The 25,154-nt window shown below is 44.3% G+C and overlaps 1 protein-coding gene across 1 annotated transcript; it reads left to right on the plus strand.

Annotated features, from left to right (window-relative positions):
* Positions 1 to 1,076: 1,076 nt before the first annotated feature.
* On the plus strand, positions 1,077 to 5,277 carry SFRP2 (secreted frizzled related protein 2). Its single transcript, XM_063156335.1, has 3 exons — positions 1,077 to 1,625; positions 2,240 to 2,320; positions 3,735 to 5,277. The coding sequence occupies exons 1-3, from the start codon at positions 1,133 to 1,135 to the stop codon at positions 4,037 to 4,039; spliced, it is 879 nt and encodes a 292-aa protein (XP_063012405.1). The 5' UTR covers positions 1,077 to 1,132; the 3' UTR covers positions 4,040 to 5,277.
* Positions 5,278 to 25,154: the final 19,877 nt, after the last annotated feature.

The following is a 25,154-nucleotide window of genomic DNA, read 5'->3' on the forward strand; positions in this document are numbered from 1 at the left end:
GGGGCAGCAGGAGGAGATGGGGGGGCAGCAGGAGAGGATGGGGGGCAGCAGGAGAGGATGGGGGGGGCAGCAGGAGGAGATGGGGGGGGCAGCAGGAGGGGATGGGGGGCAGCAGGAGGAGATGGGGGGGCAGCAGGAGGAGATGGGGGGGGCAGCAGGAGGGGATGGGGGGCAGCAGGAGAGGATGGGGGGGGCAGCAGGAGGGGATGGGGGGAGCAGCAGGAGAGGATGGGGGGGCAGCAGGAGGAGATGGGGGGGCAGCAGGAGGAGATGGGGGGAGCAGCAGGAGGAGATGCGGGGGGGCAGCAGGAGAGGATGGGGGGGGCAGCAGGAGGAGATGGGGGGGCAGCAGGAGGAGATGGGGGGGGCAGCAGGAGGGGATGGGGAGGCAGCAGGAGGAGATGGGGAAGCAGCAGGAGGAGATGGGGAGGCAGCAGGAGGAAATGGGGAGGCAGCCCCAGGGCTGGACGCTGGGGCCGGGGGTGCCGGCAGGCCCCAGTTTCTGCCTGCGGCTCCAGCCCGGGGCGAGCCCTGCCAGCATCGCAGGGAAGGGCCGGAGGTGCCAGACACGCCCCGGGGGATGAGGGAGCCGCCAGCCTCGCCCCTGGCCTGGGAAGCGGCCCAGCCACATCTCCCGTCCGTGGCAGCGAGAGCTCCAAAGGCGGGCAGGGGGTGCCGGGGGAGCGCGGCGGCTCCGCAGCAGCTGTGCCAGAGGCAGAGCTCACCTCCAGCTCCCCGCCGCCCCTGCCCGGCACAGGAGCTCCCCGGGGCTCTTTGTTCGCCGGGATCTTTCCCTCCTTCTCCGTGCTCGCACGATAATGTTCCTTCCAAAGATTTCCTGCCAAAAGACAATCCCCCTGAGCAAAAGCAGACCGAGAAAGTAGTGACCAATCCTTTCTGGATGGCTGTCACCAGGCTCCTCCCAGCCCCCGCTCCCCCTGCTATTTGCATACAAAAAAATCCAGAAAACTCCCGTTTGCCCCAGCATCTCGCTCAGACTCTCCGTCCCCGCCTGGCAGCAGGAGCCCGGGCTGGGGGACGCTGCCTGCGGCTGAGGTAGCGCCGCCCGCCCCGTCACCCCGGCCCCCCGAGCCTTTCGCCAGCCCCCCCTCCGCCTCCTCCGCGCCCCAAAATGCAGCGCCGCCTCTGCGCCCTGCTCCTGCTGGCGTCCCAGTGCATGGGCTCGGCCGCCGGGCTCTTCCCCTTCGGGGAGCCCGACTTCTCCTACAAGCGCTCCAACTGCAAGCCCATCCCCGCCCCGATGCTGCTGTGCCGGGGCATCGAGTACCAGAGCATGCGGCTGCCCAACCTGCTGGGCCATGAGACGGTGCAGGAGGTGCTGGAGCAGGCGTCCACCTGGATCCCTCTGGTGCAGAAGCAGTGCCACCCCGACACCAGGAAGTTCCTCTGCTCCCTCTTTGCCCCCGTCTGCATCGACGACCTGGACGAGATCATCCAGCCCTGCCACTCGCTGTGCCAGGAGGTGAAGGAGAGCTGCGCCCCGGTGATGTCCGCTTTCGGCTTCCCCTGGCCCGACATGCTGGACTGCAGCCGCTTCCCCAAGGACAACGACCTGTGCATCCCGCTGGCCAGCAGCGATCACATCCTGCCCGTCACCAGGGAAGGTAAGAGGGAGCGGCCGGGTCGCCCCCGGAGCGGCAGCACCTACCCCGACGGGGCGCCCCGACAGCGGGGCCCCTCCGCGGGGGAAGGAAGGCGTCTGCCTTCAGCCCCGGGGCTCCGGGACGGGGGGAGCGGGGAGGTGGCCGCAGACCAGGCTCAGGGAGGCTTTTCCAAGGGGCCCGGGGAAACCGCTGGCACCGTCGGGGAGCTGTCATCGGCCCGCGCCCATCTCCATCCTCACAGGAAAGGTCTGGGATCGGCGCTGGAGCCGCGCGGCATCCAGCCGATCGCCTTGAACGAGAGTCACCGCTGTAGCGCGGAGCTGGGGTGCTCCGTGTCGTGTTCCGACCTCCCTCGCTACTCCCCGTGTACTTTTTTACCCGCTAAAACAAAAACTTTTGGTGGAGGCGTGACCTTTAAAGCCCACCGTGACCCTGTAGCGGGTCTGCCTCAGGATAAGGCGGCACAAAGTGCTCGGGCAGCTCCGGGGCTGGGGGGAGAAGGAGCGGGCGCTGGGGTGAAGGGATGGAAAGCTGGCCGTTCCCAAAGGGTTCCCAACGCCACCTGCTGTTCCTTTCTCCCCGGGTCTGACGGGGACTGTTGCTTGCATTTGCAGCACCCAAGGTCTGTGACGCCTGCAAAAACAAAAATGAAGATGATAATGACATCGTGGAAAACCTCTGCAAAAACGACTTTGGTAAGTGGAAGCAGAGCTCCTCTCGCTTGAAACTTGGAAGCCGAGGATCAGGTACAGCTCCCAGAGGAGTCAGTCAGAGATGTGCCTGAATAAAAGGCAGGGCTTTGACCGTCAGGTCACGAAACACAGAATTCCACCTTGGAGTAAAAAGTAGCCCTTTTTATCATTCCTTTCTGTTTACTGTTTTGAAGTAGTGCTCTTTTGTGTGGATGTTGCTGGCAAACCCACTAGAAAGTAAAATGAGAAAAAAAAAAAAAAAGAGAATCTTTCATGCAGACTATTGCCTGGGGAGAAGTAGAGCAAAGCTTCATTTAGATGTTTGAGACAGAGCTGCATGACCAATCTCAGTGTATCGTAAGAAAGACTCTCTCTGCAGATTAAGAATGAAGCTCTATATATCATTTGACAGAGAAGGTAATGCACAGACAATTGGGGATATAAACTTAATGGGAAGATCTGGGGTTAGAGGAGGACAAGAAAGCCCCTTCAACACAGACAACTGAAGGACACATTATCCACACATTAGCATTTCAAGAGCAAAAGGGAATAAGGAGGGGAATCCTTTTACAATAGGTCAGTGTTTAATACCTGGAAACAGATTTGTAGTATAAGTATCTACAACAATTCAAAAGTCTTTCTTTAAAAAAAGCAAGCAAAAACCCACCCAAACCCTGAAACTAAGATTGTGGGACATAATTGCTAAAACAATCAATAGTTTTGGCCTGGCAAATTGCACTCAGATAAATCCTCCTAAAGCTAAACATGCCCCACAACTTCTTACAGAGCCCTGTAACCCCCTCCTAGTTATTTTACCAAATCGAATGCAGCTGTTGGACCAATTTGCCCTCCATGGGATCTATTCTTTCAAAAAAACAATGCATGTGAAATATCATTTCCTTACAGGTTTGCCTAAAATCCTCTCCAGCCTAATAAATTAAGTGTAGAAGTTTTGAGCTGCAGCAGAGATCAGGTTTCAGATTAGGTCTAGGTACTTGCCTCCCCACCTCCCCTTCAAACACTACTTTCAGGAAAGCTGCCCTCTCCCAGCAAAAAAAAAAAAAAAAAAAAAACAACAGTGCTCTGCTTAGTGTAGCAAACCTGCCCTCTCTCTGCTGCAAACAGGAGAAAAGCTGGAAAAAATATTAATTTAGAAAGGAAGGGGAAAGAGGGGGAGGGGAAAGAGGAGAAAAGAAATCCAAAAAACCTCAACCCTAAGGTTGATTCAAACCGAAATGACTTGCATGCCCTTTGTGGCTTTAGAAATGGAGCCACCTGCTGCCTCTTCTGTCAGCCCTGACAGTTTAATTAGCAATAGAGCACCTCCCTCCCCAGGTCCTCTTTATGTGCGCTAATGGGAAAAAAACCTCTCAATCTCTCTCCCTCTCCCCACTTCCCCCTCCCCTTGCTCTATTAGCCTTGAAGATAAAAGTGAAGGAGATTGCCTACATCAATGGGGATACCAAGATCACCCCTGAAACAAAGAGCAAAACCATCTACAAGCTGAATGGGCTGACAGAAAGAGATCTGAGGAAGATAGTGCTCTGGCTCAAAGGTGGCCTCCAGTGTACCTGTGATGAGATGAATGACATCAACGTCCCCTACTTGGTGATGGGGCAGAAGCAGGCTGGGGAACTGGTGATCACCTCGCTGAAGCGGTGGCAGAAGGGGCAGCGGGCTTTCAAGCGCTTCTCCCGCAGCATCCGCAAACTGCAGTGTTAGTGGCTTCGGCTCTGGCTGTCCTCCAGCAGCCACCCCTGTCCCAAGCTCTCTGGGCCTCCAGCTCCTTCCTGCTTTGGCCCCTGTGAGCCTCCAGATGCCGTGGGCACGAGGCACAGCTGCCCGAGAGGGGAAGAACCCCTCAGTTTTTGTACATAGGTTAAAATGTAATAAAAAAAAAAAATAATGACTATTTTTGGGAAGCATTAAAATATCTCGCTTAAAGCTTGGGGGTTTTTTTATGGTTGCAAATGTGACTTTGCTCTGAGGTCTTTCCCTCTTGGTTTTGGTAATGCTGGTTCATTTATCTTGCTGCTTCTCTGTGTGCGTGCATGTTTGTGGTGGCACGGCAGGGCTGGCACCGCGGGGCTGACACGGCTCCCACCCGCGCCAGCGCTGCAAAAGTCACCTCACGACTCTTGCATGTGATACATAGGCACCAGTAAGAGTATATTAACCATTCTCACTTTCTATTTTCCACAAGTCTGAGCCCTCTCTCAGAAAAAAAAAAAAAAAAAAACAAGTAAAAGTTTTGGAGCTGGTTGATCTGAATCCACCTTTTTTTTTTTAATTGTTTTGCAAATTAAACCATCTGTAGCCTAACTGTAATATACCTAGTGGTTAATCTGAAAGAGTTGTAAAATATTGCTTTAATTAACCTTGTAAATACTCCAGATAAATGTTATATTCTTGTATATAAACTTTACATCATAGTTTACTTATTGTCTCTGTCTGTATTCACTCTAATCCATTTTGGGAGAACTGGGAGGAAGATGTCCAACTGGACTTTGTCATGGCAAAGCAGAATTTGTCATTCCACCCTAAGTGACCAGTAGAAAAGCACAAGGAAGCCTCTAGTTCTGCAATCAGAAAATCTGTAGTGGACCTCATTTCCCCAAAGCTGAGCCCAAAAGACCCAGGACTGAGGTTCAGTCAGCTCATTTCAATATGTGTCTGTTGAGCTCTTGGAGATGAGGCTTCTTTTCTGTGGCTCCTTTGTTCGGCTGCCTGCATTTTCTCATCTTCTCAGAGGACTTTCCTGACATGGAACTGCAATGAGACCACAGTCTTAAAAATTAAATCCATCTTTCCATTTCTTGAAAAATACATATTAAGGAGGAAAATGTCATTTGCTACTTGCAATTCAGAATAATGGTAGAGCAAGGCATTTTTTTGTGTGTATGTACACTCACTATACTTATTGAGAAAGAAAATAAAAGATACCTAATAGTGTAACTAAATGAATGTTTTTCAGCATTTTTCTTACAAATGTTTTCTGATGAAGAGTGTTACCTGAATTTTATTGTACTTATCCTGAAAAATGGTCTTGCTTCCCAGTGCTGTTACACACAGAAAATTCTTCATAGCTTCACTGACAGCCCCATGAGCAGTCCGATATATAATATTTTATGTTAACTCTTCACTGACAGAATACAAATCCAACACTAGACTTTTCTGTAAAATGAAAATCCCATTATTTTAATAATTTTTGTGTAATTTTTCATCATCAGGATCAAAAGATTAAAAGGAAAGATCCAGCATATACACTGTTTCAGAAAAATGAGTTATTTGCCCTTTCCCACAGTCTTAATGCATTTACTATACCTGGTACAAACAGTGGTAGGATGCTGACCATGCAAGAAAAGAGCAATCCTCATAAATGTCCTCAAAAGTACAAATTTTTAAAAAAAAATTTAAAAGGGAAAAAAGTAACTAATCACCAAACAAAATCCCCATTTAAACTGGCTCTTAATTATTTCGTGAAATTATATCCGTATTTAAAGGCCAATACCTTGCTGAAATGTCATTAAAACCTTTCTTCTGAATGAACCTGACTTACCAGGAAAGAGATTTGACTCTTTTCCTGTAATTATTCTAACACCAGCACTCTGTCCATCATCTTCCAGAGCCGTTTGCATTGGGGTGTTTTATCACTCTACCCATTCTGCTCAGCATATGATGTAATGCCTCTACCTGAGCAGCCTTGGGCTTAGAGGGAGCAAGCTCACAGATACAGAGGAGCTGTCTGAAGGTGAACCTGCAGAAAACAGGCATGTGTGCCCCACGGAGGAAAGCACTTTGAGGAGGAGGTGGCTGCAATGCAGGCACTGGGGACCGAAAATGAACAGCCAGGACTGTTGCACACAGCCTGCCTTACAGATACTAACTTGTCCGGCAGCAGCCATAAAATTATCTTAATTGGGCTGTCCTGGAAGGCAGCAGTACTGATGCTGATGAGGACAGACAGGTCACAAGTTACTCACTCTGGGGTCATGTTAAGGCCAAGACCATATAACAGACTTTTGCCAAATTACTTAAATGCATGAAGACATACCACCTATGATCAAAAGTGCCCTCTCTTAAAGAAAAACCTCATATCACATTCCCCTTCACAACATAAACACAGTTACACCAGCAAAATCCTGTTCATATTAGGACGAATTCAGGAAAAGGAGAACAAATTTAACTGGCAAACATTCAATTTTGCTAGCATAATCAGCGTCCTAGATCAAGAGCACCCTGCCATACAGATGCCCTACTAATAAAGCCTTCTGCATGAGGCCCTTGGCTGAATCACTGGGACTGTCCACTCTCGAGGTGAATTGTCAGGGGTAGGATTGCCTTTCAGATAAACAGGATTTAGGCAAATGTGAAAAGTAATGGGATTCACCTTTTCACAAAGTTTCATTACCTTGTTCTAACAGTATTGTATTTAAAGATGGGTCATATCCGCCTCACCAAGAAGTGTCAATGTTTGTTGTACAGCTTCTAGTGACGTAAATTCCAGACATTGCAAACTGTTCAACTGAAAATTAGGAGTTTAAAGCCTGAGGAAACTTCACCTCCCAGATACTGGCAAAGAAGTAAACACATACATTTTTATTCTTACTTGCTCAAAAATAACTGAAAATCCTTGACTGTGCCAGGAAAATAGTGAGCCAAACATATAACAAAAATTATCAGAGCCTGTTACTTCTCATAATTGTGTCACATATACTTCAGAGTATTTATTACCTGGTATGGTCCACTCCTAACAAATTTTTTTTTTTGCAATTGATGAAGAAAGGCAACCCACTGCAGCATTTTTTCAGACACTTTTTGTCTTTTTCTAAATAAAACAACGTTTTTATGCAGCCAATTATGTAGCTTCCATTGTATTTGCTTTCTAAAAACTATAAAAGCAGCTGACTACAATGGATTAGTTTAAGAACAATAATAATGACACTTGACATTTATACAGAATTTTCCATTTCGTTTCTCAGACTGCCTTCACAAAAATAGGCGTTAATATCCTTTTGCAGATCAGGAAAATGAGGAACAGTGAAGTGAAATAACTCATTCAAAACCACCCAGCAAGTCTTTTACAGTCAAGAAAAACAGACTATATTTTTTCTCCAAGTTTTATGCTCTAATCATTAGACCACAGCAATCAGAATGATGTATAATCAAGGCTGCACTTAGATTATAATTTGAAAGCATAACAGCAACCAAGTCTCCCTCCAACTTCTTCTCCTCAAGTGTGTAAAAGAAATTGCCTGCCCCAGTTTTAATTTAAAACCCATCAGCAATATTCCTCAGTATTTTCCTTTCTTTCTTATTGATAGTTCTCTTTGTCCTTTAACTATTTCTTAATCTTTTGTTTTCTCCCTCACATCTCATTCACTTCAGGCACTCACAGAGAAGCCACCCAGCCCCTCTCTTACCCTCTCATACAGACACTTTTGCCCTCAGAATGGTTTATTAAAGAACTCATGCAGTATTACTACACACAAGCCACAAAAATCCTAATGACCAGCCCAAGACTTAAAAAGACCCATGCAGAAAATTCAGTAAGAGACATGTAAATTTAATTAATTATTTTCTCTGAGGACACAAGGGCAGTTGGCTGCGACAAGGAGCATCACAGACACATGCTGATCGGCTCAGGCCACTATACCTATTCTGCAGCAGGAGAATATAAAGGTATTTAAGGAATATGTGAGCAAGAATGAAAAATAAACAGGTAGAACACACATTTCCTTGGTAACCAGGTCTCCTACACATCTCCCTGTTGTTGTAACCCTTTGTTCTCTAATCTTGGGCCATGAAGCGCCTCTCTCAACCCTCTTTCAGATGTCTCTACCTCTCTTGAGCCATGAAGGGTATCAACCAAGACCAGAGCCACCAAGACTCAGAAAAGGACCACCACATTGTCCCCTAGGTGCCTGCTGGGACTAGAACACCTCCCCTGCAGCCAGCAGAGCAGCTTGGCTTTGGCTGTTTTGGCAGCCCACTGCCATCCCCACCAAACGCACCAGCTCTGACAGCCTTGGTCACACAGTCACAGCTGGCAGTGCCACAGGAAGGGCGATGGATTGATGGCTACCAGAGCAGTAGGCAGCCTTCCTTAGGCTGGGCAGCCAGGCTTTTGTTATTGGAGCCAGAAGTTCTCATTTCTAGGCTTCAGAGACCTGCCTATATGATTTATCTAGAAGTTGCTTTCTTATCAGCAGATGTAGTTTTAGCACAGCCTGACTGTCTGGTGAAACAACCACAGGAATGGATCTTGTTTGCATCTGTACAAAGAGGAGAGTGCAAGATATTCACATCACAGGAATCCAAGACCCCAAGCTCTCTTGCAAACATAAATTAGCCCCACTATATCCCTTTGGGGTGAGTTTAATACAGTAACATTTTCCAAATGCATCAACTGCTTTCAGGGTGAGCCATGGGCTCCTAAATCACCTAGATGCCTTGGAAAATATTAGCAGCTGTCCCCCACTGGAGTTAAAGCCAGTTGGCTGGGGTCAGCCAGCACGCCTGTCACCCAGCCAGGAGGAACACCTCAGCAATCAGCCAGCCAGCCCATTGCTCTCACAACTGATCAAAATAACCAGCCAACACAGAAAGCTGCACTGTGCAGCAGCTGATGGAGCAAATTTCAAAACCAATCACCACACACAGAGAGCAGCTGTCCGGCCAGAAGGACCAGCACAAGTCAGAGGTATGCACAGTGTCTTACAGGACAGACACAAGAAAGAACTTATATACCTTCTAAGACTCACAATAAGGCAATACTGTTAATGCAGCTCTTTCAAAATCCAGATGCTGCAGATCATCCTTTTGTAGTCATTTTCAGACCACAAAATGATGCTGGAATTGTGGAGAATTTTCTGCTTGGACACAACAGATTGCCATTAGAGGCATGGCCAAAACTAGCAGCAACTGGCAGATTTAGGACTGATCTAAGAAGGTAGCAGAAATGCTAATTTAAGAACACTTTCAGCTTTCCAGATCTTTGTTTTCAGAGCTTAACCCTGACAGTCTTCATTAGACATAAGACTTTCCATATGGAACTGCTATGGAAGGACAATTAAAAAGTTTTCCAGAGATACCTGTTTTTATCAGGCAAGAGATAACTAATCCTTCCCTGGCAATTTCCCTGCATTGTTAGTTAAATTCAAATCCCTAACATTGTCTAATTGCCTTTTTTGTTATGTGAATCTGCAGCCATGCACCATAGGGAACCCAGGCTGTTTACACACTGAGACAGGTGCTTTAGTGGCTGCAGGGCTCACATCATTAGGCACACACAGAGCTATTAATCATTTCAGTTTACTCTGAGGCACAAACCTGAATTAAGCCAGGCCACTTTCCTACGAAAAACAATAGCTTAATTGTAACAGGTAAGGCAAAAGCATTTTGAGAGGTAGAATTTCAGGAACAAGGGCAACTCTCCCCAAAAAAAGAATCAGGAAAGACAAGAAAATTCACCATATTTAAGAATTAGGAAGTTTAATCATTTGATTTCAGCAAGAGAAGAAAAATAATTTGAAGATAATCTATTCTCCTCACACAGCCTGTTACCTTCAGATGCCGAATTCCTTGAGCTGGGAAAAGTTGTCACATTTACAGTCTGTGATCTGTAGCACTGCAATCATCCCAGTGATATGAATGGCGGGTTGTTTGGGGGTTTTTTTCACACAATGGGGAGTTTTAAATAGAGATGGATTTTCAAAAGCATCTACTAAAGCACAAGTTCAAAGATTCCAGAAGTATTCTTAGGTTTTGATTTTTACAGTAACTTACACAACAGAAGGAGGAAAAAAAATAACTTTGTTGGAAACAACATAAGAAGGCATTTTAAATCCTGTTAGATGCCTACAGACGCTTATCTGTTTTGTGAGGTACCCACATATACTTCAAAATCTGGCTGCAAGACATCCTTAGAGAGTTTAATGTACCTGGTGCACCCAGGGATTTTGGAAATGGGACCTAGACTGCTTAAAATATTAGCAAGTAGAGGTATTATAATCTATCCGACACATGTGAAATTATGAATTTGGTTTCAATATTTGACTAGAATATGATACTTACTTGAAGAGCTGAAATAAGACATCTTCGCTTCCCCACAGAAACAGACTTTGTAAATTCATAAGGTACCTCTGGAATGCTAAAGCTAGCTCTGCCTTCACAAGTAAACACTGCATGGAAATCAGTCCTTCGATTCAGAACTAAGCTTTAGAAGCCTTGCTAGGAAGATTAGCATCCTTCTCAACTTTGTACTTAAGTAGATGAACTAGAAAAGATTTGTATTAAATAATTCTGTCTATAATACAATACAGCTGGAAGCTACATTAACTGTTGACACTTGCCTTGCAACAGCTGCAACTCAGTAGTACATAGCAAGGAGTAGTGTAAAAGTCAAAAGTATAGTTAAAGTACACAGAATCACAGAATATTTTGAGTTGAAAGGGACCCACAAGGATCATCAAGTCTGACTCTTAAGTGAATGGCTCATACAGGAATGAGACCAGTGAACTTGGCATTATTAGCACCATGCTCTCACCAGCTGAGCTGATCTCAAATGGATGAAAGAGATGCATTTCCTTGCATATGAAACTCAAAAGGACCTCCTAGACATGTAGAATGTGGATTACAATACACCACATCTATGCTGGTAATGTGCCATCACCTACCTTAGGGTGAAGTTCACCCGGCAATAACTGCACTTATCGTTTGCACATTGCATCCAAATGTGAGCTGCTCCATAGAGCAAACCTTTTCTGCACTCCACTGCCAACTGTGTGCTCCCACCATCTTCCTGGGTCACACAAGGCAAGCAGTGTGTGGGCTCAGCTCTTTTGCCCAGCCCCAGGTGAGCCCTGAATGAAAACAGCCAGATACCATGAGTGGCTTGTGATGAGTTTGGCAGCTGAGCAGGGGACATACCCAGCTCCAGCTCCATGTCTGCGTGGGGACCAAGCAACACATGTAGGTCACCTAAAGTGCACCTCAAAAACAGGCCCTCAGCCCAGACACTTCCAAAGAAACAAGTGTATTACAGCAGGCTCAGTCTTGATTTGCTGCTGTGGCTTGCCCAGCACCAGTTGGTGAGGGCAGCTAAAGCATTTGCAGTATCAAATTCATCTTGGTATAGCTCTGGAGCACATTAAAGGGTCCCCCAGGGACCTTCCCTTCATGACAAGGAGCCTGGGCTGGGGTGCTGTTCCAGCTCTTGAGCTCCCACAGGCCAGGAGAGCAGCAGGCAGGAGATGCCAGTCGAATTACTATCTGCAGGGCAGGGCTCAGCACACCTGAGTCTTGGCGATTAAAAATACAGCTTTTCAGTCTTATGGTAGTCTTGATAATGCTGAGCACCTCGAGGCCCAGGCTTGCAGCATTTGCCAGCTGAACTCTCCTCATGCTTGTCTGTCTCTCACACTCATTCTATCTTTGATCCTCTCAAGAGAAAAAAGATCTAGAAGAATTTGTGGAAAACTTTACACACAGCAGTACTCAAAAAAAGAGATAAGAAGGAGGTGCTGGTGAATACTGTAATGGCATAATCTACTTCAGTGGGAGATTCTAGTCTGGCTGATGCATTTCATTTCTGACACACTATTGAAAGGATAGTGTAGAGACAGAGGTTAAAAAAAACAGAGGGCAAAATTTGCCAGGGAATTTGGTACCAACACATATTCTAGGTGGACTTAATGAAGTGTGAAATGATGACCTAGAGCTGGTCCTAGGGAAATAAGCATTAAAATTCCATATACATTAACAGAAACAGAGGTAGCAGCATTGACTGTTTTGAAGTCTGACTCTTCAGCAGCAAGAGAATCTATTTCTAATTTTCGTGGTATGTATAAGTCAAGGACACCAAGGATTCAGAAGAGCCACTCCTGCTCAAACTCCAAGTAGAAGAGAAGCATTGTGAGTAGATTTAATGGAGCCCTACTGAAGCCACTGCTCTAATATAGCTGACAGCTAAAATGCAACAGCTCACTAAGTCTGAATAAAACATGTATTTATATACAAATGCAATAGCAAAAGCTATTGGGAAGAAAAAACATCAACCCTGATTGTCATTGTGTGGGCATATAATGAGGTGGAGAAGTAACTGTGGTCAGGAGAAAGTCATTCTCATAGTATAGTGTCAAGCAACTGGCTAAGTGCAAAGCTGCCCAAAGTTCAGTGAAGTCAGCCTGGTGACATGTGGAGCAGATGCTGAAAGCCTGACAGCTGGAAATGTTGGAAGCACTTGTCATCAAAAGGTGGCAGGAAGCTTATGTCAGCTGGAAAAGAGCCTGGATGCTTGTTGCTAGGGCAGCAGAGAGGGTTTTGACAGATAAAAGTGTTGGTGAGCAACGACTAGAGATAAGAGTGCAGATCCCTGGGAAGGCGGAGGAGGGCTGGTTCTTCACGTTTATCTTTAGTGATAGGGATACAAAAGGTCACTGCAAACCCCCAATTTGGGGCAAGGCCTTGCACGGTCCTCAAATCATCCGCCACTAGCTTAACCCTAGAAGGGAATTGTTAGTGTGACATTTCATGCTCATTCTCAGTCTTGTGGTATAAATGCTACAGCTAGCAGGGAGGCTGCAGATAGGAAAGAAAGCCAGGGGTGTGGGGAAGAAAAAATTCGTCTTTGGGAAGAGTTAGATTTGTGAGACTTGACCTTGAGAACCTGAATGACAAAAGTTATGTCCATGCCTGGCAAAGTGCCTTCTTTTTGTATTTTACTTTCCTCTAGACACATTCAGGGTAAAACAACAAGGACATAGCAGACCTGTCCTCAAGTAAATCTTTGGTCCTATAAAAAATAGAGGAGAAAAAAGACTCAAAAGTTCTTTATTGGGCTAGCTAAATCACAAGTATGTTAAAGAACAGGAAGAAAACCAAAGGTCTATCAAAAAATGCACAGTCTTCAGAAAGACTGAAAAATAAAACCTTGTTAGTTGCTGGTTTCAATCCAGATCCAGTAAAAAACTAGAAAACAACAAAAATTATAAATCCTTTTGCAAGTTATTTTAAACAAGTTTTCCCAACTGTACAATATTGCTCAGAGATTTTCCAGAGCAAAAGCCTCTTCAAAAAACATTATAAAAGTCACAGTATTGATAGCAATTTCAGATAAATGGAACACCCAAGGTCTTTGTAAATTTTCACACTATGAGAAGTTTCATTAATCAAGTACAGCTGGCTGAACATTTTTTTCATTATATGGTTTATTGGTTTGGATGACTGAAATAAATTGGTGAAATTCGCGTAGTGCTGTTTCCCTTTCATTTCCAAGGTTGGCAGTGGACATTTTTGAAGCTATATATTCCAGTTTTGGTACCAGATTTGCACGCTGTCATTAGCTGTACTTACTCATGCACGCCCAAAGAGATAAGTGAGACAAGATGGCAAACACTTGTCCAGGCTGTGCGAGACCCTGGTTCAAGTCTGTCCTCTCTGCCCCTCTGTGTTCCACACCTCAGTTTGCATTGAGACCTCAACCAGTTACCAGAGAATTTGGTAACTACACATTCAAATGGGGGGTATGCTCCAAATGATATAAAGTTATATAATAAATTGGCTGTGCTACTCACTCTGCACAGCAGTGAGAGGACATGAGGTAGAAGGGTCAGAGGCCTTCTCTGATCCTTGGCCTCTCTCATGCCTCGGTAGATAATGTGTGCTATGGTCCCACATCCGTCTCACAAACAGAGAAGATTCAGCACAAGAAAGCTCACCCAGAAATTCTGATTTACTTCCTTGATCCATTTGGATTATTTTATAAAATCTAGATATCCTAGAAAAGAATTAGAGCTCCACCTCAGAACAGTTTATTTCCAGCATTAAGACTTTCATCCAAGTGTTAGGCAAACATTTTAGTAAAAAGTTTGAAGTGGTTTGGAGTCTTGAATTTAAGTTTTTAACATCCCAGGTAAATTGCCCTACTCACTCAAACAGCAGATAAAATGGGAGAGCTGGGACTACTTCTCTCTCATGTTTATGATCCAATCCTTTTCTTTTATTAAATGTACATGAAAACCAAATGAAACAGTTTGCCAGGTGTTAAAAAATGTTTCTATAACCTCAAATCAGTCTTTGTGCTATGCTAACAATTCTAAAGAAATTAAGTTTCCATTCAGTCCATAACATTTTCTTTGCAGCTCAGCTGCCAAAATACTTTAAACCCAGCAACTATTTGCACAGCCCTATAAATTAGACTTACTAAAGGAAACAATTAGCAGGCCTGTAGCTTACAGGAATTTCAATTAGTACTACTACAGTGCATTGTTTAAATAATTAGAAAATTATTCCAACTATTGTAAGCATTTGCAACACAAATCTGCTGTACACAGATGCTGTCCTATTAATAATGGAAGCTATAAAAAGCTTGAAAACCTAGTCTGCAGAGGAGATCACATGCTTGTTATTAGTCTAACCAGTATATGCTTCTCATTGTTACTGAATAGCAGTATTAGAATAAAATAGGAGCATACAGGGAAATGTGCTCCTGTGCTGCTGAATTTGGGAGAAATCTAAAGATATAGGTGTGTCACTTACTCCATTCAAGTTTAAAGAGATGAGGATCTGGATAAAGACATGAACCCAATAATTATTAAACTTAAGGTGTACCACTGAACTAGAGTTCTGTACTAAATACTTAGCAGAGCTATAAAATCAGTAGCGAGATATCATGAAACCAAAATGAGTTTCCAAATGAATGTCTATTTCCAAATGGAAACAGCCTCAATCATAAATTAGATGTTTTAACCACAATTTAATACTCTCGACTATCTTGAAATGCAATTAATCTGCTAAAAGACAGCAATACTTCCAATAATGATTAGCAGCCTTAAAAAATCCTGCACCTCTGATTTAGCTATGAAGCTCTAGAGATGGGCTAGCAGCCAGATGTTTATAAACTCTTTTCAGGTTACAATTTAGTTACGGTTACAGGGTTAGACAATGTACTCTCATTTAGCCCTCCAACTGACTAGCTTAACCATTATCTGTCACTTCACTGGGCATATGCACCCTGCTGGCTGCCACTGTCCAATGCCAAGTCATCTATTTCCCCACCACTGCTCGGCTGAGGCTGCTCCATTCATCCCCTAGACAGCCTCCTTTCAGGGGAGCATTACAGGCTCAACAGACCTCTTTGTTGGAGCTCTATTTACACCACCATTTTTTGTTACCCGGATTGTGAAAGGAAACAACAGGGGATGGAGAGGAGACGGACTGCTAACACAGTGGACCAGAAGTCATCAACCTCAGCTCTTTGAAGTGATATGCACAGTAAACACGGAAACTATACCAATATGTGAAATAACCTGGTGGTCTAAGTGCAGGTCCCAACAGACACGTGGATCTATATCTACAAGAAGTCAGCATCATAATCAGCAATAACTGGCAACCTTCCCCACTATTTATAAAGAGCTGCAGTGTAATTATTCACCCAGCTCCCATTGATTGTAATGGGATTTGGCTGGATAAATCCCCATGTAGCTCTTTGAAAATTTGGGAGCTTTAGGGCAGTCGCTGCTCCGAGGTGTAAAACCTTATACACATTCAGATGGAATGTGCTCCCTTCTGAACGCAGCAAAATCGCAGCAGTAAGCACTGTGAGCCCTTGATTACTGCTGTCTGCAAGCTGTTGTGAGATAGAAATGCACTCCCTGCAGCAGGACAGCACACTGACCGTGTGCTTGCAGGGCAAAGGAGTGCTTAAGGAGCACATGCCAAACTTTGAAGATGTGCTTAATTCCCTTTGACTTCCACGGGACTAAAGCACGCACATGACTGCGTGGTGGCATGGATTCCAGCATGTGACCCGGGACGTAAGGCACTCTGCAGTGCTCCAGAGGCCTCGCAGCAACTTCACTTGTCAGGTTTTATTTGGGGAAGCTGCTGTGCACACACACCAGGCTGCTGAGCAGCAGCCTCCCCGGTGAGCCATGGGCTGGCTGCTCCTTGCCCGCACCACAAAGGCTTTTGCAGCCCCATTGCTCCTTCTGTTGACTTCAGCAGGAGCAACACTGCATTTCAGTGAGCGATGGCATCACCAGGGCTTTACATGCTGAGGTGACAGACACAGTGTGTTGAGCCATCAGCTGAGCAGGCATAAAGGGCTTGGAGAACTAACTCTGTGCCTTTCTGCCTCCTGCACCAGATAGCAGCTCCATTAAGGGTACATGTGCATCGCTCATTTCTTTGCCAAACTCTGACTTAAATACACCTGTTATCCCCCAGCCCTGTTATCTTCATTATTTAGGGCAGCACCTTATCATCCAGCTTCAGCTTCCTCCCTCTTCCTCTTTCCTGAGCTTCCCTGAATGGCAGCTCTGTGCCCCTGGTTGTGTTTGCAAGGCCGTGGCACCCTGGCCCATTGGTCCTTCCAGCACTCTCCACTACCATCTTCCAATCCAGTGGTGCCTTAGGCAAAATAAACACCACCAGAGGCAAAGCTAGTGTTACTTCTCTGTGACAACCATCTCCTACTTCTGCAGTGGGAGAGATGCCAAACAGTGGTGGTGTGGAAGATAAGCCTGCATGTGCTGCATTTACCATGGCCCACAACCAGTCTTCCAGAACATTTTACTGGTGCACAGATCCTGGGGTTCTGAGATGATAAATATTTCACCTGCTTTCATTTTATAAAATGCATGTTTTTGGATTCCCCTTTTCAAACAACAACAACAAAAAAATGAAGTAGAGAAGCCTAGTATCTAAAAATTAAAATTTACTAAGAGAAAGTATGTTGTTATTACAGAAAATTTTCACTTCCTAAACCAGTCACATTATTGGGGAAACAAGGAGTTGGTCCTTGAATTTTCACTACTTGAAGTAAAGAGGCTTGCTTCACTAATTTTTGCAGATTTGAGGAGAAAACACATTTTAATATCCAGCTTTTTGGCAGATTAATTTACTAGTTTTTGTCTGGTGTGTTTTGCTGCTTTTTAAGAACACCTTCACAAGCTAAAAGTGTTCTTCTTTTATCTGACAGTATCCAGAAACGGGACATAAAATAAACAATGTACAGACCAGTGTGTTTGTGTGCATGTTTCAGTGCATAGAAATTTGTACTTTTAATTTTAACCAGTGCAAATGGCAACTAAAACCAACAGCCTTTCAACTTTTGCAAAAAAAAAAAGTCCCATTTTGCATTTTATGGGGTAGTTAGAAAAACAAAATTTTATTGCTTGTAGAGGGGAACAATTTTCAGTAATTTGAGCTTATAGTGAAACCAGCTGATCTCTATCTTGCTTTATCTGTATTGTTTTATTCTTTGATCATAAATGTATCCAATGAATATTTTTATGCTATTTTATTTTTTTGGTAAATTGTATGCATCATGAGATGAAAAAATATACTAGTGACTATTATTTTCCCGCTGGGTTTTCCTTTCCAGCACAGTATTGTTTTGTAGTAATCACACTGAGAATTTGCCAAAGTTACCTGACAGACCCAGACTAGAGCTTCAGCAATTCTGACATTCCTGCAAAAGTTCCAAGAACAAAAACAATCCACTTTTTTTACTTCCTAGGAGCCCCAGAATCCAGCCTAGTCAGTTGCTGTCTTGTAAGGCTAGAGCAAGCCTTTGGAGCATATCAAGTTTATGAGAACAGATACAAATCCAGAAAAGCATTCTTTAGAGAAAAGCTCAAAGAATAAAATTTAAAGTGTTGTGTTCTGTTGATTGGTGGGTTAAAGATAACTTACGGGGCTGCCTGGTCATCAAGAGGCTGGGATGGAAAAACAGAGCCCCTGATGTTAATTGCACACAATTTAAATTTGGCTTAGGCTATCTTACACAGCTCCTTGCTGTTGATTAGATTTCTGCCAAGTGCTCAGACTCTCTTGTTTGGTAAGTGCTACAAAAGTGCAGCATGCACAGACTGGACTTGGATGCTGTTGGTTTATGCAGAAACATTCCTCTATCACCCAGTCCCATTTTGGCTGCCTGCTCCTGTTTCTTAAAACACTGCAGAAAGAAGGGGAAAGGTAGGATAACAACATATAACTTTTCCCTTGAAAATTTCTGTTTTGTCAGAAGTAAATTCTCTTTAGACTTCCATTTTTCTAAAAGAAATTCTGCTGTTGCATTTTAAAGAGCACTTAGAGATATAAACCAACTACTATTATAACAGAAAAACATCTAATGATTTAAGATTATTGCAAAGATTTTGATTCATATTCTGGGTTAAATGCCCAGTATGGAAGCTATACAATGAAACTGCATTACTTTATGACATGCAACCTAGTGTATTGAAATATATACATATTTTAAAAGTATGTACTTCTAGGAAAATATCTAGGAAAAGTTCACCATGCCACAGTCATTGGCGACTTGTAAAGGGTGGCCATCTCTGCAAGATCCTCAATAATGGATTCAGAAGGGGTCAGAAGACCACGGGCCAGCATCATTTTAGTGTTCTATGCATCAGATTAAAAAAATAAGTCATTACATGGCAACAGCAAACAATAATAAAGTTCAATTTGCTGCTGCCTTGGAAGGCTTTGAGGAGGCTGCTGAAAATGCCTCTCAAGCTGCTTCCCCTCAGCTGCTCATCAGGCACATGAAGCAAAGCCAGCAGGGAGAGTGATAAAGACACATGTGCTCCCTCATGTTTAGAACAGAGGGTGGAGAGGCCAGCAGAGGCGGTCTGGGCTGCCCTGGGTCAGATGGAACAGGGGACAGCCTTGCCCATGCTTGGTGCCAGGCTGCCAGCACTGCCACTGCCACACTGCGGGCTGGGGTGGGACACCGGGCAGTGGCACCTTCCTTCCGACCCACTGCAGGGGTGTGGCATGGTCCTGGAGGGCAGGGGGTGGCTGGAGAGAGGCTGGTGGTGCCAGGAGGCGTGGGGCAGCTGCGGTGGAGTGTCTGGCTGCAGCCCTGTGCGTGCAGGCTGAGTGCAGCGCGGGTGCATGGCTAAGGGGTGGTGCTGGCTCTGTGGTGAGAAGCCACGTTTTCAGCTCCGGCGACCCACAGGCTGGGAGGGGGCACAGGTCTTAGGGGAGGCTAGATACACCCCAGGCATTGCAAGAAGAGGCAGAGACAAGCCTGCACCCTTAAAGGAAAACCCAGTGTCCTGCTCCTAAAGAGGCACTCATGCTTCTCAGCCCACTTGCCATCACCCATTCTTCCTAGCCAGCCCAGCACCTTTCCTTTGCTCTTGGAGAATGGAGCCATCAAGAGACTTTCAACTATTTCCTGACCTAATGCAGCTTTCACAGAGTTTTACAGCAGCAGGCAAGGGTGGGCTGGTAGCTCTCTGTGCAACTCTTTGCATGAATCATTATCATTCGTCATTACAAGTGTGGTAGTACCAAAAAGCCCAGGCACAATTTTTGGGCAACGTTAATTCACACCTCGTTAGCGAGTACTTTTTACCCAGCCTGCACAAATGGTATCTAGTCTTTATCTGAGCCTGCTGCTGACAGACACTGTGTTTACAGGAGGGTTTAGCATTTACAGCAAATACTTTTTTGCCAGGTCAGTTTGCCACTACTGAGTGGCCACTGGTGAGGGCAAGTCATGCACATGGCCATACATTCACTGATCATCCATTGCATACTGATGTTACAGATCCCTACTGCATCCAGAGATCCATTCTTTTCCTGGAAGCCAAATAAAATTTTCACTGTTGCATCTAAATTCTGGCATAGATAGAAGATGTCATTATCAGAATGTGTAGGGTTAAAAAAAGGCAAACCTCACAAACCAAAAAAAAAAAAAAAAAAACCAAAAAACAAAACAAAGCAACAAACTACATAAACAACAATAAAAAACAATAAAAGCCAGTATTTTCTAGAACTTCCTCACTTTTATAAACTGGAAAGGAGTATACAATGCCATGAAATACTAGTAAATTATCTGCTGTCTTTGACATGCAACTAATTTTATTAAGACCCAGTTAAATGGGTTAAGTTAACTCTCTACTAGATTAACTCCTAGATTGCTACAGAGTCAAATTATGGTGTGCAATGTTGAGTAAAGCGGGATCTAAACTATCCCAAGCAATTTCCAGTTTTATTGCACAGTGACAACAGACATCAGATTCAATTAGCAAGACATGAATGCATTTTCAGAATGTGCAAGTTTTTTATCACTTGCTAGCTGGTAAACAAATAAATTATGCAGTGTGAATTGAAACACATCTCTACTTGGAGCTATATAATGTAATTGTTGTAATTTAATTCAGCTCTAATGAGATTAGAGTTTGCGGATGTGTAATCCAGTATTTTTATAAAGATACATTACCATACATTTGAACTACAAAAGCAAGGCTGCTTTATCATATTTGCTGACTTGTCAACACCTTTACTTGACTCTGCAAAAGTTTAGTAAGTGTTTGTTTTCTTTAGCCTTGTTCCCTCAATTTGATCCTCATGACCTTCAAAGGACATGAGATCAGGAGCTTCTTGCCTTACACTTTTTCTGACAGAAACAGCAAAAAGAGCTGAGAAAGCAGAATGGCAGGGGGGCACCTGCATGGCTTTGGAGTTCCTGCTAGGTGAAGTTGTATCTTTCAATGCTTAAATCCTTCTGAGTGTACATCTCTCCCCAAGTGAGTGGTGACTTGGATTCCCTGTTTCTCCTTTAGATGAGTAGAAAGTGCCATGCAGTCCTTTAAGGTAGATGGTAAAAGTGCAGCAAACCCCTCAGCACTCAGGAGCAAAACTCAAGGGCACATCACCCAGAGGGCTGGTGTATATGGCAGAGGGCTAAGGTGTACAAGGCAAAAAACAACATAAAGGGGCACATTTCAATCCTTATTAACCATAGCAGCCACCACCACATACAGACATTTAAACTGAAAAAAAACCCACACAAAAAACCAACCCAAAAACCAATACATATTTATAAAAAATAAGAAAAATTTATGCCCTTCAGTTTTATAATTTCTATAGAAAATTTTAAGGCATTTACAGTTTTGGAAGATCTGGGAGGAAAAACAAAAAACAAATGCCATCTTTGATAATTACCTTCTCTAAGAGAACTCAGTTTGCAACCACAAGTAGACTTTAGACTTCACTGAGAACTCAAACTCAGCTTTTCAGCCTCTTTCTGTGTGAGCTATACCATGGGCTTTATAGTGTACCTGTACAGTTGCTGGATTAAAGCATCTGAAAGATCAGACCCAGACCTTTGTGATCAAGCCTAGAAGACACTTTGTTTAAACCTCAGTTTGCTAATTTTATTGCAAGTGATTTTGCCCCCATTGAATTATTGAAGGAGTACAAGAAGGGCTGGAGAGGCAGTGAAATACCCATCCATGAAGATTTTAATGATTCAGCTGGACTCAGTCCTGAGCAAGTTCATGTCCTTTGTTCTATGCTGGTCCAGAGAACTGCCAAGGTCCCTTTTGGTGAAAGTCTCTAGGCTTTTGGTGTAGGTCTCTAGAATCCCAGCTGGTCAGTCATTCTGAAGGAATTGCATGACCACTGTTCCCGATGTAAGTTCCTAAGCACTTTCCATGCAAGAGGGGCATAGCGAACTTAGCAACATGTCCAGTAACTCAAGGGACAAAAGGGGTGGTAAGGGTGAAGGGAAGAAACCCCTCATCTGGATGTAGTTCAATGTGAAATTATAGTATTTGTATTGAATGCATTTCAGGAAAGTGATTTGTTATCAGCAGAGGAACAATGGAAGCAAGGTAATTTACATATTGCTTGCAAATATTTTCATAATCAAATGATATGTTTATGGCAATACCAGAAACATTTAACATTTTGTTTACAGAAGTATGTTTAATAAGGAATTTCCTTTTCTCGAAAAACTGTACTGGAATTTTTATTATGTCTAGTTTAGTCTAGTTTAATCAGTTCCTCAGAAGAACAAAATAGGAAGTGGCTTTACAGCGATCATTATGGAGGTTGCTGCTGCAGTACAATGTTTTCCTTAAGGTGCAATGGATGTAATGCTTCTCGTCCTTGCAATTGCAACATAAAGCAATGATCCTTTAGCCATAACCTCAAGAGCTGCTTCTGCGGGGGACAGGTGGGAGAGGGTGGGGAGGAAAGCTTGTTACCTCCCTGTTTCTACTTCACCTTTCCCTAGTTCCTTAATTGCTTATTACCTTCCTCCCCATCTCCGGCGCCGGGCTTGCCGGTGCGCTCCCCATAAGGGGGCACCCTTGGTTGTGTCCTGAGGGACGCCAGGGCGGCTCGGAGACGCTGCGGAGCCGCGCTGCCGGCAGGGCCGGGCCGGGCTGGGCAGGGCAGGGCCAGGCTGGGCAGGGCCGGGCTGGGCAGGGCAGGGCCAGGCTGGGCAGGGCCGGGCCAGGCTGGGCTGGGCAGGGCCGGGCCGGGCAGGGCAGGGCCAGGCTGGGCAGGGCCGGGCCGGGCCGGGGGGATGCGCTGCCCCGCGGTGCCCGCCTGAGGCCGGGCAAGGAAAGGACACGTTCGGCACTGGTGAACGTGCAGCGCTGCAACATCTAAGCTCAGCACCCATCATCTCACCGCTGCCTTCCAAATGGAAAAAAGTGTGGCTGCTCTTGCGCTTTTTCCTCTGAAGAAGGGATGGGAAAGAGCCACGTGCTTCAAACCCATGTCCAGATTTCTGCAAAGTCAAAAGTTTTAATTGGATGCAAGCTTTGGCTAACATGAGATAGTAACTAATAGCGACAAAGAATGGCTTCTGGCTTTTGCCTGGTTGCTTGCTCAAGTCTGGATCCCAACAGGTTTAACACCGGCTGTGTCTGAACAGCGAAGCTGCTGCCCATCAGCAACCACGACTCAAGGTCTGGATCTGCAATTCATCCGAGGCAGGCATCACACAGAATGTTGCAGCTGCCTTCCAGGAATGGAGACAGCGCATGTCAGTCTCTTCAGCTTGAGTTCAGGTTGCAGCTGAGGCGCAGTCAATGCACACACAGATCTGTAAGCCAGGAGGTGCTGCTGACTTCTGAAATGCAGTCTCAGAAGACACCAGGTCAGAGGGAAATTAACATCCAGGTTGAGTCAAGCTCAGATGAAGAACAAGATTCTTAACTACAAGAACATGAGACTCTGATCTAACACAGAAGCTTAGTCAGACTTAGATATGAAAAGATGCATATTTATAGCTCTAAGACAATTCCCTTCTTCCTTAGGGGCTCAAAGAAATTTTATTAACTCTAAAAGGAAGAGAAATATCCCTTACAGTTCTCACTTTATGTAGAAGGAAGCAGAAGCAGGGCTTTAAGCCCTCTTCTGAGTTTCCATTTACTTTGGATATTGCAGCCTTGCCTGTTGCCCAGATTGTGCTTGTTCAGTGGAAACAAAGTCACTGTTGGTCCTACAATGTGAAAGTCTTGTCAGAAAGAGCCGATTTGGAGCTGTCTTGCTTATGACAACATCCTTCTCAGGTTACAGGTGGGAGTCACAACACAGTCCTCGGGGGTTACATCTAGCAAGACAACCAAGCCTCTGTGGAAAGCAGCAAGCCATGGCTTTCAGTCAGGTGGAGAATAGCTTTTATATAGGAAGAAAAAAATTAATTGCCTGGGAAAGCCTGGGGGGGTTCTAAAAAGTATGCACTTGTTGTTCCCTTGGCATTATCCTCCTCAGCAGTAATTAAAGTTAAATGTGTGAACTATAGAGAATCAACTACTGTCAAAAACAAAAGCCTAAAGCATACAATTCTTACAGTTCTATTACTTGTGTAACTCAGTCTTCAGCAAATGAAGCTCCATTCCTCCCCTTTTGTTTACAGGAGCCAGTCACACCAACAAGGTGACATAAGCAATACAGGAAAAAATACATTTTTAAATATGTTTCATCCAAATTAGGGAGGATCTCATACGACAATAACCATGCAACACTTTAATAAGTTTTGTGATGGTTTTTGTATTGCATTTAAAAATAAACAAAATATCTGCATCAGGAAAATGTTGGGGCCTCAATATCCAGTGCATAGCCGCATGACAGCATCAAAGGCTCCTTCTTCAGTAAAAGAGGAACTGAAGCAGAGCCTCTTTTAGTAAAAATAGCATCACCAGAAGCTGAAGTTCACTTTACACTGAGTTTTTGCAGTTCTGCTTCATGGTCTGCTTAGCTGGGAGAGTAATGTCTTCTCACACCTACCATCTATCTGTGTATCAAGTTACTTTATAATAGTGAACACTGGTCACCATGGGTCTCTGCCAGTAGAGGGTTTATTGCATTTATTCCATGTCAGCTAATTTAGGAATCATCAAAACAACTTCCAAGTTTGTGTGTTAAGTAGTAACTGTCCTAATGTTTCATCTCCAGACACTTTTGTATAATTTTCTAACATACTGTTGATCTCCTTGCATGAGCTTACATTCTTTAAAAGCATGTCACAAAGCAATGCTAAAGTGAAAAATTTCTACCTGTAAAGTGACTGCCAAAATCTGGTCCCTATATTTCAAAGACAAGCAAATAGGACAAACAGTAAGAAACAAAGCTGGATGATTAATGAGATAAATTAAAAATAACTAGCATACCGTTTTGTATCAGATAAGAAAGCCTTCTGATTCAGGAGCAGAAAATGTAAGGATGGTTGTATTTCAGATTTAAACAGCTTGGTTAATGCATACAGGAAATTGTCCATTTGAGATGAACACAAACAGAAAAAAAAATCTCCCTTAAGTACAGGCAGGTCTAGACTTCTGCATTGCTGTTCTTGCAGGTGGCAATTATTATTCTTGCATTCATGTGCATATAGTTTTAGTTTGATTTGGTGAGAAACATTGAAATAAGTTGAAATTTGAAAAACAACCACATACTCATTAGAAACAGCCCTCTGCTTCTGCTTGCTTACAGGTTTTTTTACTTGCCACCCAGCCTTTGCCTACTTGGATTACGCCTGTATGGTTCCCATACAGGTTACACAGCAGAGTGTCTCATA

Source organism: Melospiza melodia, chromosome 5, assembly GCF_035770615.1.
Source record: "Melospiza melodia melodia isolate bMelMel2 chromosome 5, bMelMel2.pri, whole genome shotgun sequence".
NCBI classification, from domain to species: domain Eukaryota; kingdom Metazoa; phylum Chordata; class Aves; order Passeriformes; family Passerellidae; genus Melospiza; species Melospiza melodia.